Below are 13,374 nucleotides of genomic sequence, written 5' to 3'. Positions count from 1 at the left end.
GAACAATTGATAAAAATGGAGTTGTTATTGGTTCAAATTTCAATATCTACAATTATTTGTCGTAGAGTTCCAAATAACAAAAAATGAATAAAATTGTTTTTGCCGATAACCGGTTTTCTACAAAAACTCTTAATTTTTTATTAGTTTTTCCTTATCATTTTGATAAATCCTGGGAATTTTTGATTTTAAAGAAACTCGTTTCCTTTTGATACATTTTCAATCTTTCCTTTGACTATTACAAAAAATTGATAGGCAATTAAGAAAATCGTGTTGAAATAAAGGCACACGTATATTTTTAAAACAAAATTCACAACTTATAGTTTAAAAAATATAATATTTAAATTCACTAGTCTAAACACAAAATGGCAAAAACAAAGAAAAAACCATTACATATATTTTATTTAAAAAAAAATTGAATATAGCACAAACATATTATGTAGTATATTGAATAGTTTGTTGCCAATGTATATAACCATGATAAAACTTTTACTTTAAAGCAGTCTAATGACAATCAAAACTGGCATACAAAACATAATACATATATTTAAATTCGGTTAACAAAAATGGTTATTAGACCATTTTAATAGAATATAACAGTAAAATAATATTATAAATAAACATTTATATATTCAAAAAAGAAATAAATCATAATTAATATTATAAGTATATTAATATGTATAGTAAAAATGTATTAAATCACAACACAACAATAAAATATAAATGAAAAAAAAACAATAACAAAAAGCTAGCTATCTTTAACATTTTAACACTTATGGATTGATATTGATTTGTTTTACTTACACTAATTCAAACTCAAATAAATAAACATTAACTTGTTGATGTATCATTTTAATTTTATGTTTAAATATATAAATATAATTTTTTTTACCTATTATATAAAACATGTTTTATTTAAGAATGAAAGTCATTACACTCATACATCATAAACTATGTATATTGTTAACAATGTTATGTTAAAGTATTGTTCTCAACAAAATAAATTTGTTTATTAATTAAATTCCTTAAATCATTAGTTGGTTTATATAAGGTTTTGTTTGGATTTGTTTATATAAAAAATGTAATAAAAGTTTGGACTATTATTTTCAACAAGGCACTGGCTGAACAATGTTCCACAAATAAAATAAAATAGTTCCATAAATAAATAAACATATATTAACATTAACATAAATATAAACTTTGAAATAAAATAAAATATTTTAATAACAAATAAGTGGTATTAAAAGCAAAAAAAATAAAAAAAAATAATAAACAAAAATGAACATTTGACTAAATTTATAAACAATATTTGAAATAAACATTTATCAAAAACAGATCCATATTTTTGAATTGATTTAATACTTTTAGATGGTATTTGGTATAAATGAATTGAATAATAATTAAACATCTTTGGATATAACTTTGAGGAAGATATAAATTAAATGTTTTTTACCTAAAAGTAGGGAGGCAGGTTTTTAACATCAAATTAAAATATAATTTAATGTAACAATTAAAATTAAACCCTAAATAAAATAACTATAAGAGATCTCAGATAGGACACAAAACCATTTGGAACATTAATTAACTAAAATTTCAATATTTAATAGAATTGGAGGATGTTGAACTTCTGTTTACTTTCTTTTTTGGGACTACAAAAGATTTTATTTTTGACAAATCAGTGAGTGGGACTAACGTAGAGGAATTGAATGATAAGTTATCATGAATTTTTTTAGGAATATTATAGAACCATTCTCCGATTTTTTGAGGTTCCATTTTAGACATAACTTTTAAAGATTCATTATATGATAACGTACAATTTAAACTAGGAGTACCCAAATTTTCCATCTTCTCTTGTATGTATTCAATACTAGATTTGGTATCAGGGATGCAAGTGTAAGTAGGATAATAAGAAATATTTTTAATATCTTTATAGATATTATGACGCAACTCAGGATGCTCAAATGTAAACATTTGACTTTCTGTGTACCCTTTTGAGGGTGAAATTTCAGTTCCGTCACTGAAACTTGGTTTTCTAACTACACGTATATATCTATGATCTGGTGTAGGGTCCTTTGGGATTTCATCATCATTATCTGATGATGACATTGATCTATGGCTTTCAACATCACTTGAAGAATATTCATTTTTAGAATTTTGTACTCTCTTTAAACGTATTATAACTGGTGGTTGATCAGACTCAATTTTATCATTATTTGATTTTGATGGATGGCTGTTTACAACTTCTACTTTATATATATCCTTATATGATGGTTTTTGATGCGTTTTGCGTTTCCGCTTGGTTTTTTTATAAAAATTAATTTCATCGTGTACTGGTGAATGTAACTTCTTACTAGGTCTCTTTTGAGGTACAAAAGTAATATCGGAGTCAGAAAATTGGTATTTTCTCTTTAAACTTACTGATGCTTGTTCTTTAAAAGTTTTATTACCAAACGAACAATGCTGAAAAAAATACAAATGTACGTAAATATTATAGATTATTATTAAATAAGAAAAAATATTTGATTGCTAGGTAATTTAGAAATATATACAATTCTTTAGAGGAATAAGTTTTTAAACAGTAACTAAATTATTTTTATTAAAACTAAAATATTATTAAAATGTTTTTTTTTTTTAGTTAATTATCATAGTTAAATACTATATATACGTTTCTTTTTTTTTAGTTAATTATCATAGTTAAATACTATATATACATCATTATATGACTTTTTTCTTAAAGTTTATAATATATTTGATCAAAATACCTAAAAACATAAGTTATTTTTATTGTTAACTCTGTGTAAATAACACTTCTTTAATTAGTGTAATTTTATGAGTATTGGAATAAATTTTAATGAGTCACTTTCTATCTTATATCATAAAAATATTTCTTTTTAGTTAATTACTATAATTCTATATTATATCCTTATTATTATGACTTTATTTTAATTAAAAATGAATTAAAATCTACATAATATAATACATTGTAACCACAAAACATGCTTTAGAAATCAATAAAATTAAATATACTTTAATAACTTAATTAAACAATTAGCGATAATTTATTACTTAACAAATTTTAAATATTTATATAAATAAAGGAATATTTTTTTAAGAGAATGTAGTACCCGTATGGCCGTATGTGTTTTCTCCTACTTACACACGTACAACATAATAAATTTTATAACTACATTTTATAACTTTAATACCAAAACTATAGCACTAACAGGTACACTACTGAAGCTGATGAATAAAAATTTGCATAACAAAATGTCATACATAGAGACAACACATGTGGGTACTACATCCTCTTAGCAAATAAAATTTATTGAAAATATTAAAAAAATGTTTGAACAATTTACCACATCTTTTTGTTCAGTATCGTCGGAATCGGAATCAATTATGGTAATAACTGTGTCATCTATGCAGTTTTTAAGATTAGGTGTTTTCTGAGCTAAATTTTGATCTCTGTTAATTTTCCTAGATGAATAAAAAATAGTATTAATTTATGTTAGATTAAAATACAATATTATACAATTTACTTTTCAGACTTATTGGGTATAAATTGGTTAAAAATAACATTTAAAGGCCTCTCGTTAATTAATTCGTCTAATTCATGAAATCTCTGTTCATCTTGACTCTCTCTCATATGTTTTTTTGTATTTATATGTTCCTTATAATTCATAAATGGCATGTCACATAGTTCACACATTCCACCAATTTCTGAAGTACTATAAACATAATTATTATTAGTTACATTGATAATTAATAGTCAACAAATAAATTAAAACAAAACATTTTTTTTTTACCTGTATTGATCAGAGGAGTAATCATCACCACTTTTATCCCCAATATATTTATTTTCAGTTGAATGTTTTGTTTTTTTTTTACACAATGCATCGCCTAAATCTGGCCACTTGGGTATAAATTCAAATACAGGACGTTGTCCTTGATCCATTGACTCTATTTTTAAACTAACTTTTCCTTTTAGTACACTTGCAACTTGATCTGTAGGTTTTTTGTTGGTACGACATTTTTTTAATAAAGATTTGAGCCAATGTTGAAACTATATTTAAAAAAATATGTGATTATAAATTAATATTTGTAAATTATATTATTATTAACCTTTTTAGCAGATAAAATTTTTATGTTTAATATATTAGCTTTATTAATGAGATCAACCGAATTTTTACGTTTAGAAGATGGGCCATTTTTTACTTCAATATCTCTTCTACTCTAAAAATCAACAAAATAAAGTGTTATGTTGCATTATACTTTATAATAAAGCAAAATTTAATTTAAAAATATTCTTACATTGTTAGTTTCTGAACTGCTATTATACTTTATCCCTTCGTTTTGTATCATATCTGATATTAAATAATCTGTACTCTTTTCTAAAGATTGAATTATTTTCTATTAACAAAAAAATAAAAAAATTTTCATATTAAATATATGAAAACTATATACCTGGTAATGATTTAAAGTATGTATTTATTTTGATAGTTGTATACAATGTCAGTCTGGCATATTAAAGGCTTAGGCCATAGTTTTACTCTGGGGCCTCAATTTTTTTTATTATTTACTATGAACAAGAATGTGGCTAGGGTAGTGGATTAGTGCATATATCTCTCTCTCCCTCCAACAACCAAATTGTTAACAAATTATATTTTGCAAGCAAACTAATGAAAATATATTAGAATTCAGAATTAAATAAATGTATTTCTTATGAATACAAATAAAATATCTTGACTATTTTATTCAGAATAACATTTAAAACACAAAATGCTTCAGATTTAAATTTTACATACTCATTAAAACTTAAGCCATGTTTTCCAGACATTTTCTTTTTTTTGAATATGCACCTATCAATTAAAACTTCATCAATGTAACTAATTTGTTTAGGAGAAAATATTTTTTAAATAAAAATAATCTCTGAGCATTTTTTTAAGGCAGGCATGCTACACGCGATCTAAGGTTATTTTTTTGTTCCTCACAACTACCAACATTAATGGACAAAATAAAAAAACAATAAAAGATTAATTACATAATATCACAGAGAATAGTATACTTGTTATAAATTATTCTGACTGTAATTGAATAAATATTATTATAGATGGTTTTGTATACATAAAATGTTATAAAAATGTTTTTTTTTTTTTGATAAATGTTTATGTGCGGTCCACACAGTAAACTATTCAATACATTTGGCTAATTTGGTACTTTAAATTTTATATACCTTTCATAAGGTACTATCATAGTCCGTGTAAACACTTAAAGATCATTAATTGATTTTGTTTATAAGTAGAGGGCGGATTTCTATGCAATTGCATATTTTTTTCCTTTTAATATTTTTTGGGTTTTTGTCAGTTATCTCCACGAATCATCATAATTTGAAGCTAATGGTGAAAATTTTTTTTTGCATATTTAAAGGTTATTGCATATTTCTGCATATTTTGGCAAAATTCAAAATTTATTGCATATTGAAGCCAAAATTTAAAAAATTTAAAAAAATTTAAAAGAATGTATAAAATAATATTTTGTCAAATAGAAAAATTAAAATTAAATTTCATAGTAACTAAATAATGATTTATATATATATTTAGTTATAAGATAAATAATCGATTACGAAGTAAGCTTAATCACTCTTGCTGTGTCAGTCGGTTATCGACATACCACATGCGCAAAGGATTAGAAATGTTTTGGATATAATTGAAGATGGTACTGTTGTCAATGATTTAACATTTATATCTACTCATTTGGAATTTTTAGTGATAGTCATAAAAAAACTGGAAACTCAAAGTATGACTTTACATGAAAGCTTTACAATAATTGACGAAACAAAGAAAAAATTCTTTCTATTCCTGGATCGAAAGGTGCAATACTTTCAACAAAATTAAACGAGCTTTCCAACAAAAATGAAGGTCTGAAAATTCTACGAAAAATTAATTCAGTGTTATTGGGCGAAAATGTTCAGCTCGAAGATCTTCATCAAGACCCGACAATACTAAATTGCTTCAAATATGCTCCAATAACTTCACTTGACATCAAACTTTCGTTCTCAGTCTTTGAAAATATGTTAACCGATAAGCGACACAGCTTCATAGAAGAAAAACTTGAAATGCATATGATTATTTCATTTTAATAATAAATAAAATTTTAAAAATAAATTAAGTTCAGAAAATTCCTTACATTTTTTTTTATTAAGTATAAGATTTATTGCACATTTTAAATAAATAAAAAATTCTTGCATATTTTTATAATTTTGACTGCATATTTTTTTACATATTTTCATGATTTTTACTGCATATTATATGGCATACTTCGATACTTTTAAGTGCATAAAAATCCACGCTCTATTTATAAGTATGAGACTTATTACAAAACACATGTCAATGAACAAAGCAAATAAAAAAAATGTTTTAAATTTTTACCAATTATCATTGACAGAATGTATGTAATGCCATATATTTTGATGGGATATTAAAGTTAGTTAATTTGTTAACTAAACTTCATAGGGTGGGAGCTCTAGTCCTTGGTTATAAATAAATAAAAAAGAAAAACTAAAGGCCTCGAATGCATTTGCGGTCCTGGCCAGGTCGACACTGGTTGTATACTTGTATGAATATTTAGGGTAATATTTTATCTAACACTAACTATTTCAAAATGTATAAATGTATTTTAGAATATTTTTGTCTTATATATTTCAGTTGAAATAAAACAATATTAAAAGAAACAATATACTATTTAATATTTTTTGAATTTTTTACTTTTTTGAATGACAATTTACATTAAATTTTATATTTTGAAGTAGAATATTAATCAAAATATAACAAGAAATAAAAATCAAAATTCGGACAAGTAGTTTTAATGTCATAAGTTATAACTTATTATTACATGTATTGTAAATATTTAAAGTTTAGGTGAATAAGGTGGTGATATGGTGATACCCTAGAAAATATTGGTCTACCACTCTAATCATTTAAATATAATTAAATCTAATTTATCTAAAAAATATATATTAAATAGTATATATTTATTTTTAAATATTTTTTATATATACTATACATTTTGAAACAATTAAGAGTTATTTCATAAAATATTCACCCAGTATATATATGTTTAAATCTTATTTAACAATATTTTCACTCGTGGTCAATAATTAAATTTATTATAATTTATCATTATATTCTAACCACTTAATCTTTTTACATATAAGAAACAATTTACTTAAAATATAATTAAAAAATGTATTACTATTTATTAAAATACTAAAAGTGAGTCAAAACTATATAATATATACTTTATACTATGCATAGCTCCACATAAGTTACATAAAAATATAAAATTGGTTTAAAAGTATAATTAATATGTTTCATTTTAAATTTTACAAAGAACATTAATATTTTATGTAAAATCCATAAAAGCAATTTTCAATTGAAATAATAGTTACTTGAATAAGTTTAAAAATAAATTCACTATAGTGAAAATAATAAAATAATAGATAATAATAGATAATAATAATAATAATAATAGAATAGATATATTATAAAAAAGAAATATATTAATATTATATCTAAAATAGACTTTTTGTATGCACCTCGAAAGCCCTGCACTGAAATCAAACCATTCATAAAATAAAATACATATCTATAAACTTACTCCTCCATATGCATTAATAAGCTTTTCCACTTTTGAGCTTATTATATTGTCAACAATGTCAATAACAAATGTTTTACCATAGAGTATTGATCTTTTATTTTTGCTTGAAGAACCTAAAACTAGAAAAAAAAAAATCCTTAACAAAACAATTTAAATTACCTCAAAAGATTCAATAAATTATAATTAATTATTAATTACTCTATACATATTAATAAAAGAAATATAATTGAATAATTGATCAAAACAATTGTTATATTGGATTATAATGTAAAATAATTTAAAGAAACAGAAATACAAATAAGCCAAAAATCAATTTAAAGCCCAAGTCTAGATAGTTTTTTTTTAAAACTGTAAATATAACAATGTGAATATTCAAATTTAACTGAGTTATTCCAAAATAAATCCATTACTACAATTATTTTATGAGAAATATTTGAACATAGCAGTTTGTTGCACCAAAATTATAAATTATAATTATCCTTTACTTTTATACTTTTAAATTTAATAAGGATTAAATTCATTATACCTACATATTATTATTAAAATTCTTAAACTAAAACTTAAATTTAAATTTTTAAAAATATTATACAGATAAATTATATTTTTAATAACAATTAAAATTTAGTTTTAACTTTAAAATTCATTAATATTGATTTATTAATGTGCTAAAATGGGTTTTGCCTACTATAAATACATCAATTATAATAATTGTAAGTTGTAACCAACTGATGATATTTTCAGTTGTACTCAAATATTTCTAGAAAAATTTTGCTGAAATTATTAGTTTACTATTAGAGATATTTGAAATCAAACTTAAATTTTTCCATAATATTAAACAATCTAAGGTATTTGAAAACCTATCCCTAAAATAAATTATCAATAGTTAATTGAACTTGACCATCAAATTATTTCTTTCTTATATTATGCTAAAATTACATAACTTGTTTGATAAAAAAATAAAATATAATAAAATAGTAAAAATATTAGTATTAATAATAACTAATTAGCTCGTAATTCACTATTTAAAACCATCAGGTGATTCAATTACGTAGTATACAGAGATTCTAATAAAAGCCAATTTAACATTAGGTACATATGATTTAGTTTAGGTTTTAATTTGTTTAATTTCATGATTGATCTTATAAATTACATTATTAATCACATTAGCATCTACTTAGCAATTACTAATTATAATATGTATTAAATTTTGAGTTGTTTAAAATTTATCAATCAAACTAAAAATACAGTAGTTACTATAAACCAATAGATGATAAAAATAGTGTTGTGCTTATATTTTATATTCTGTTTGATATCATCTGATTATATTTAAATTCGTATTATTTAAAAATGTTATTATTTACACTATTTACAGAAAATAATAAAACACAAGGTACAATGAATCTTCAAGCAGTGGCGTAAATCGGGTGGTGCAAATGTAGTAATTACACCACCTCATTTGAAATGTGGTAGTGCAAATTTATATTATTGCACCACCAGAAAATCATAAACATTTGTATATCTATAAAGCTGGATCTACTGTAAGACAAATAAGTTCATTTATAATGTTTCCCCTAGTATGTATGTGTTTCTCATGTGTGCGCGTAGAAAATTCAAATGTTCACTCAACGTTAATCAAAATAATTCAATACTTATAATATATTAATTTAACATAAAAATAAAAATATAAATATAATGTTTATTGAGTAGGAATTTTCAATTAAGTTAGTATTAGTAGGTTAAAAATTAAAATATTTCTCTGCACCACCAGAAATTGAGGCAAATTTACACCATTGTGACTTTAAGTAATAATATCTAAAAAAAATCTATTTATTTTATAAACTGAATTAATAACCTATTCTAATTAGGTAATTTAAATAGGTAACTTTAAATCATGAAGTTGTTATGATAGATAATAGTTAACAATAAGTTTAAGAACTATTAAATCACTAATAAAAGTGTTGAAAAGGTAACTATTTTTATATGAATCAATAAAAATAAAATATCCAATTATTAAGAAGTAAGACCAATAAATGCATATTAAAATATTAAAAATAATAATAATAATAATAATTGTATTAATTTTACCAGTTAATTTTGTACTAAAATTAGTTTTAACAAATCATAGTCTCTTAATACAAGAGCTTTTCTTGTAATCATACACTCAGATTATAGCTCAATTCTTAAGTAGGTAGTATATTTTAATCAGATTTAACAATGTAATTGACACGAGAAAGGGATAAATTTGAAAAAATCAAAATCATAATGGGTATCTACAACTTTTTTTTTTTAAATGCAATTTACAGACAATTAATACGCAGGGGATTTGAAAAAGCTTGTAATCGAGTAATATGATTTATTGATCGTAAAACGTTTCGAAAGCAGAAAAAGTTCAATGGCGTATTAATATTGCTGGGACGGATGTGACACCGTCGACGACGAACCGGGGTTCCTAGCTATAGGCGACCGGGACGACTTTTGACGGTTACACATAATTTTCACGGCCTCGAGAACGAGTGGACTCAAGTGTCGGAGGGGCCGTTTTATTCGGGTTTTGGGTTTACCTGTGGTGTGGTCGGACGAGGGCCGACGGTTGTTCAGGTTTTCAACACTCATGTCGTCGGTTTCCGTGTCGAGCTTTTCTTGCGTTGGACGAATGCGAACGACGCGCGTCGTACTTGGACCGCAGACCACGGCGAACAGCTGTTGGCCTCTAACGATGGACGGATGGGCCGTCTGCCAGACTCGGAGCGCGTACACGCACTATTCGTCGTCACCGCGCGGCGAAATCAAAATACGTAGCTACGATATTATTATTATTATTATTATTGTGATTACGATTATTATTGTTATCATCGTCATAATATTCTATTATCACCGTCATCGTCGACGGGACAGTCGTGACGCGTGCGCTACAACGGCAGGCTGCCGCCGATCATAGACAAGTATACTACGATTTACGGGGGGTGGGCGGCTGAACGGTAGCTGCTCAGCTGCTGCTCAAATGCTCAATCGTACGGCGGCGATCACGGAGCACGCATGCGCACACCGTCGCTCGTTGGTGAGCGCCTCTCCGTACTCGAACGACACCCCCTCGCCGCAGCGCCCGATTATACATAGAGAACATGCCCGATATAACGGCTTTCCGAGGCCGCTACGCGACAACGACAATATTATAATATCGTAATCACGATCGTCGTCGTCGTCGTCGTTATTATTACCGAATTTCTGTATCTCGATATTATTTTTAATTTTAACTCGCGACAACAATAATATTATTATCGTTATTGGTAATCACCGTTCGCCGTTATATTAAAATAATATTATCGTAAGTCGTGAATTATCGCTTCTATACGGCAGCCGTACAGAGCCTATAATATAAGTATAGACATAATAACATTAATAATAATATGTAAATATTGTTTTCACAATAATTATTGTAATATTTTTTACACGCCGCGCGATAGTACACGCAGCGTAATATAATTATCAGCTCTGATATCGTGTGGTATTTGCGTATTTTATTTATTTTCCTCGAGCAATAATAGTTGTCCGAGTGTAATAATAACTCATGATTTTGTTAGTGCGTAAAAAATATTTTTTTAACATATCAGCTATCGTTATCGAATTAGCGATAGGTTGATTTTAGTTCCGTTTGATAAATTAGGATCGTAATATTATAATACTATTGAATTATGAGTAGGTATATTTTACTGACAGTCTCTAGAAACCAGCATAATAGGTAGGTGCAAGAACGCATACTGTATTAGCGGAACTAGGAAGTTACCAAGACTAATGATCAACTATATTATAAAAGTGGTAACTTGTAACTGATGATCGATTGAAAGAAAAAAACATTAAATATCGTTTTAAAAAATTATCATAGATATTATACCTATGAATATATTAATAGAACGTATATCATATTTTTATAGCATTTTTATTTTACAACCCGTTTAATTATGTTACCTAAAAAAAAAAATACTTCCGGTTACTGATATTTTTTTAAATTTCATTTGCAATGAACTACCTACCGATGAATGAACGTTTTTTGTGAATCGAGTTCCCCTACCGTATCTTTTTTTAGAACTAGTAGGTACCGATTCTAGGATTTTTTTTTCTAGAATAAAGATCCATACATTTTACAACATGATTTTGAAAAGAATGCGTTTTTCATGTTTTGTCATACTTTATTTTACATTATAATACCTATATTATCTCATATCTGGTTAAAGATCTTGGCTTATTTGTCTGTCGATGAATTTACAAGTCACGGCACACAGCTATTTATAGAAATATTATAGTTTTAGTACATAATATAATATTATAATAAGTACCTATGTCCTATAGTCAGTGAGCGACTGCTACTTGTAGCTCACTGGGCCAATGATCCTTATACATATATATATTCACAATATGATGTATACGTTAATACTACTGTGCGTACAGTGTATAGTGTACCTATATTATATGTCTTAACTCCTGTGATATAGACAATAGATAATCTATAGATAGCCAGATAGCTTCGAGTGCAGTTCAAATAATATGTATTATTAACATTCTAATTTGTATGTTTAAAACATGAATTCAAATTTTTATACAAGTTTTTTTATTTTACTTTAACAACCTTGAATTTATTATTTAACAATTCATGGACTTTTACAGTAGGGAAGACTCTATGACAGTCTTACGAATAAACAGTACTTATAGCTTCTACAATGTAGCCTGTAGAGTATAGGTATACTTATACTACAGCTACGCACTATACAAATATAATAGTAATAATAATACACGTGTTATTACGTGACTATTTACTATTCACTTATAAAGCGTTATTTTTTAAGCTGACTTAATTTCACGATTAAAATTAAATATTAAGAACATGTAAATATTCTAGCGTAAACGTAAAATATAATTTGTAGTCTCCGTCTAATTTGTACGCCCAATCACTATATATTATGCAAAACTTCGCGTTTCTTACTTTATAGACAAACATACAAACTGTTCAAATTAAAATATTAGATAAACACGACTACCTAGTTATTATACAAACATTACTAAGGAAATGCATCATATATAAATATTTTATTTTAATGCCACACCGAGAAATCTTGTTTTTCAATAAAATATACAATTAGTAAAATAATAATACTAAAAATTATACATTTAACTATTTGACTTAATTTATCCATTGACTTCTATCGGGATTCGTGATTGCAATTGTTTAAAAGATTAAAATGTTTAAAAAATCTTCGTCGAGGCATTAGTAATTGACACTTACTCGGTAATTTTGGATTGGGCCATATTAAACGGTTAACCAATAGTCATAATTCATAATCAACAGTTTTATCCAATTCAAAGAGTTTGGCAATAATAATAAAACGCGAAGTTGTAATTCCACTGATAATCTGATATTCTCAGTGAGTATAATACGTACATAGGTACCTTCTTCGATCTTCATATTTAGAACTTTCGCACACTGATGCTTCCATGCCAGCTGGCAACGAATAGCATGTACGGACTACGAAGATGGACTATATCCCGACTGGCATTCACAGCATGCCGAAGATCTTTAACCGTTCACAGAACATAATAATATTTATTTATTTGTTTATTATAATATAAGTATAATAATATATTATATATACATTGCTGATATAATATAATAGTAAACGTTAGTATTATTAGTGATTACCTGTAGACTGTATAGTTGTACCATTATGT

General features: G+C 25.7%; 1 protein-coding gene across 4 annotated transcripts; it reads right to left on the bottom strand.

Moving 5' to 3' along the window:
- Positions 1 to 270: 270 nt before the first annotated feature.
- LOC126552114 (uncharacterized) lies at positions 271 to 10,593 on the bottom strand. Of its 4 annotated transcripts, none has more exons than XM_050206620.1 (8): positions 10,215 to 10,593; positions 7,654 to 7,766; positions 4,309 to 4,407; positions 4,120 to 4,230; positions 3,804 to 4,060; positions 3,537 to 3,725; positions 3,357 to 3,474; positions 271 to 2,457 (listed from the first exon to the last, which is right to left on the bottom strand). In XM_050206620.1, the coding sequence occupies exons 1-8, from the start codon at positions 10,264 to 10,266 to the stop codon at positions 1,591 to 1,593; spliced, it is 1,806 nt and encodes a 601-aa protein (XP_050062577.1). In that variant the 5' UTR covers positions 10,267 to 10,593; the 3' UTR covers positions 271 to 1,590. The 4 variants fall into 4 exon arrangements, with proteins under 4 accessions (XP_050062577.1, XP_050062576.1, XP_050062579.1 ...); XM_050206619.1 differs by having other exon boundaries at positions 7,654 to 7,772; positions 10,215 to 10,592; XM_050206622.1 differs by lacking the exon at positions 7,654 to 7,766 and having other exon boundaries at positions 10,215 to 10,592.
- Between the last annotated feature and the right edge of the window lie 2,781 nt (positions 10,594 to 13,374).

Source organism: Aphis gossypii, chromosome X, assembly GCF_020184175.1.
Source record: "Aphis gossypii isolate Hap1 chromosome X, ASM2018417v2, whole genome shotgun sequence".
Taxonomy (NCBI): Eukaryota; Metazoa; Arthropoda; class Insecta; order Hemiptera; family Aphididae; genus Aphis; species Aphis gossypii.
This window is presented reverse-complemented; position numbering and strand designations above follow the sequence as displayed.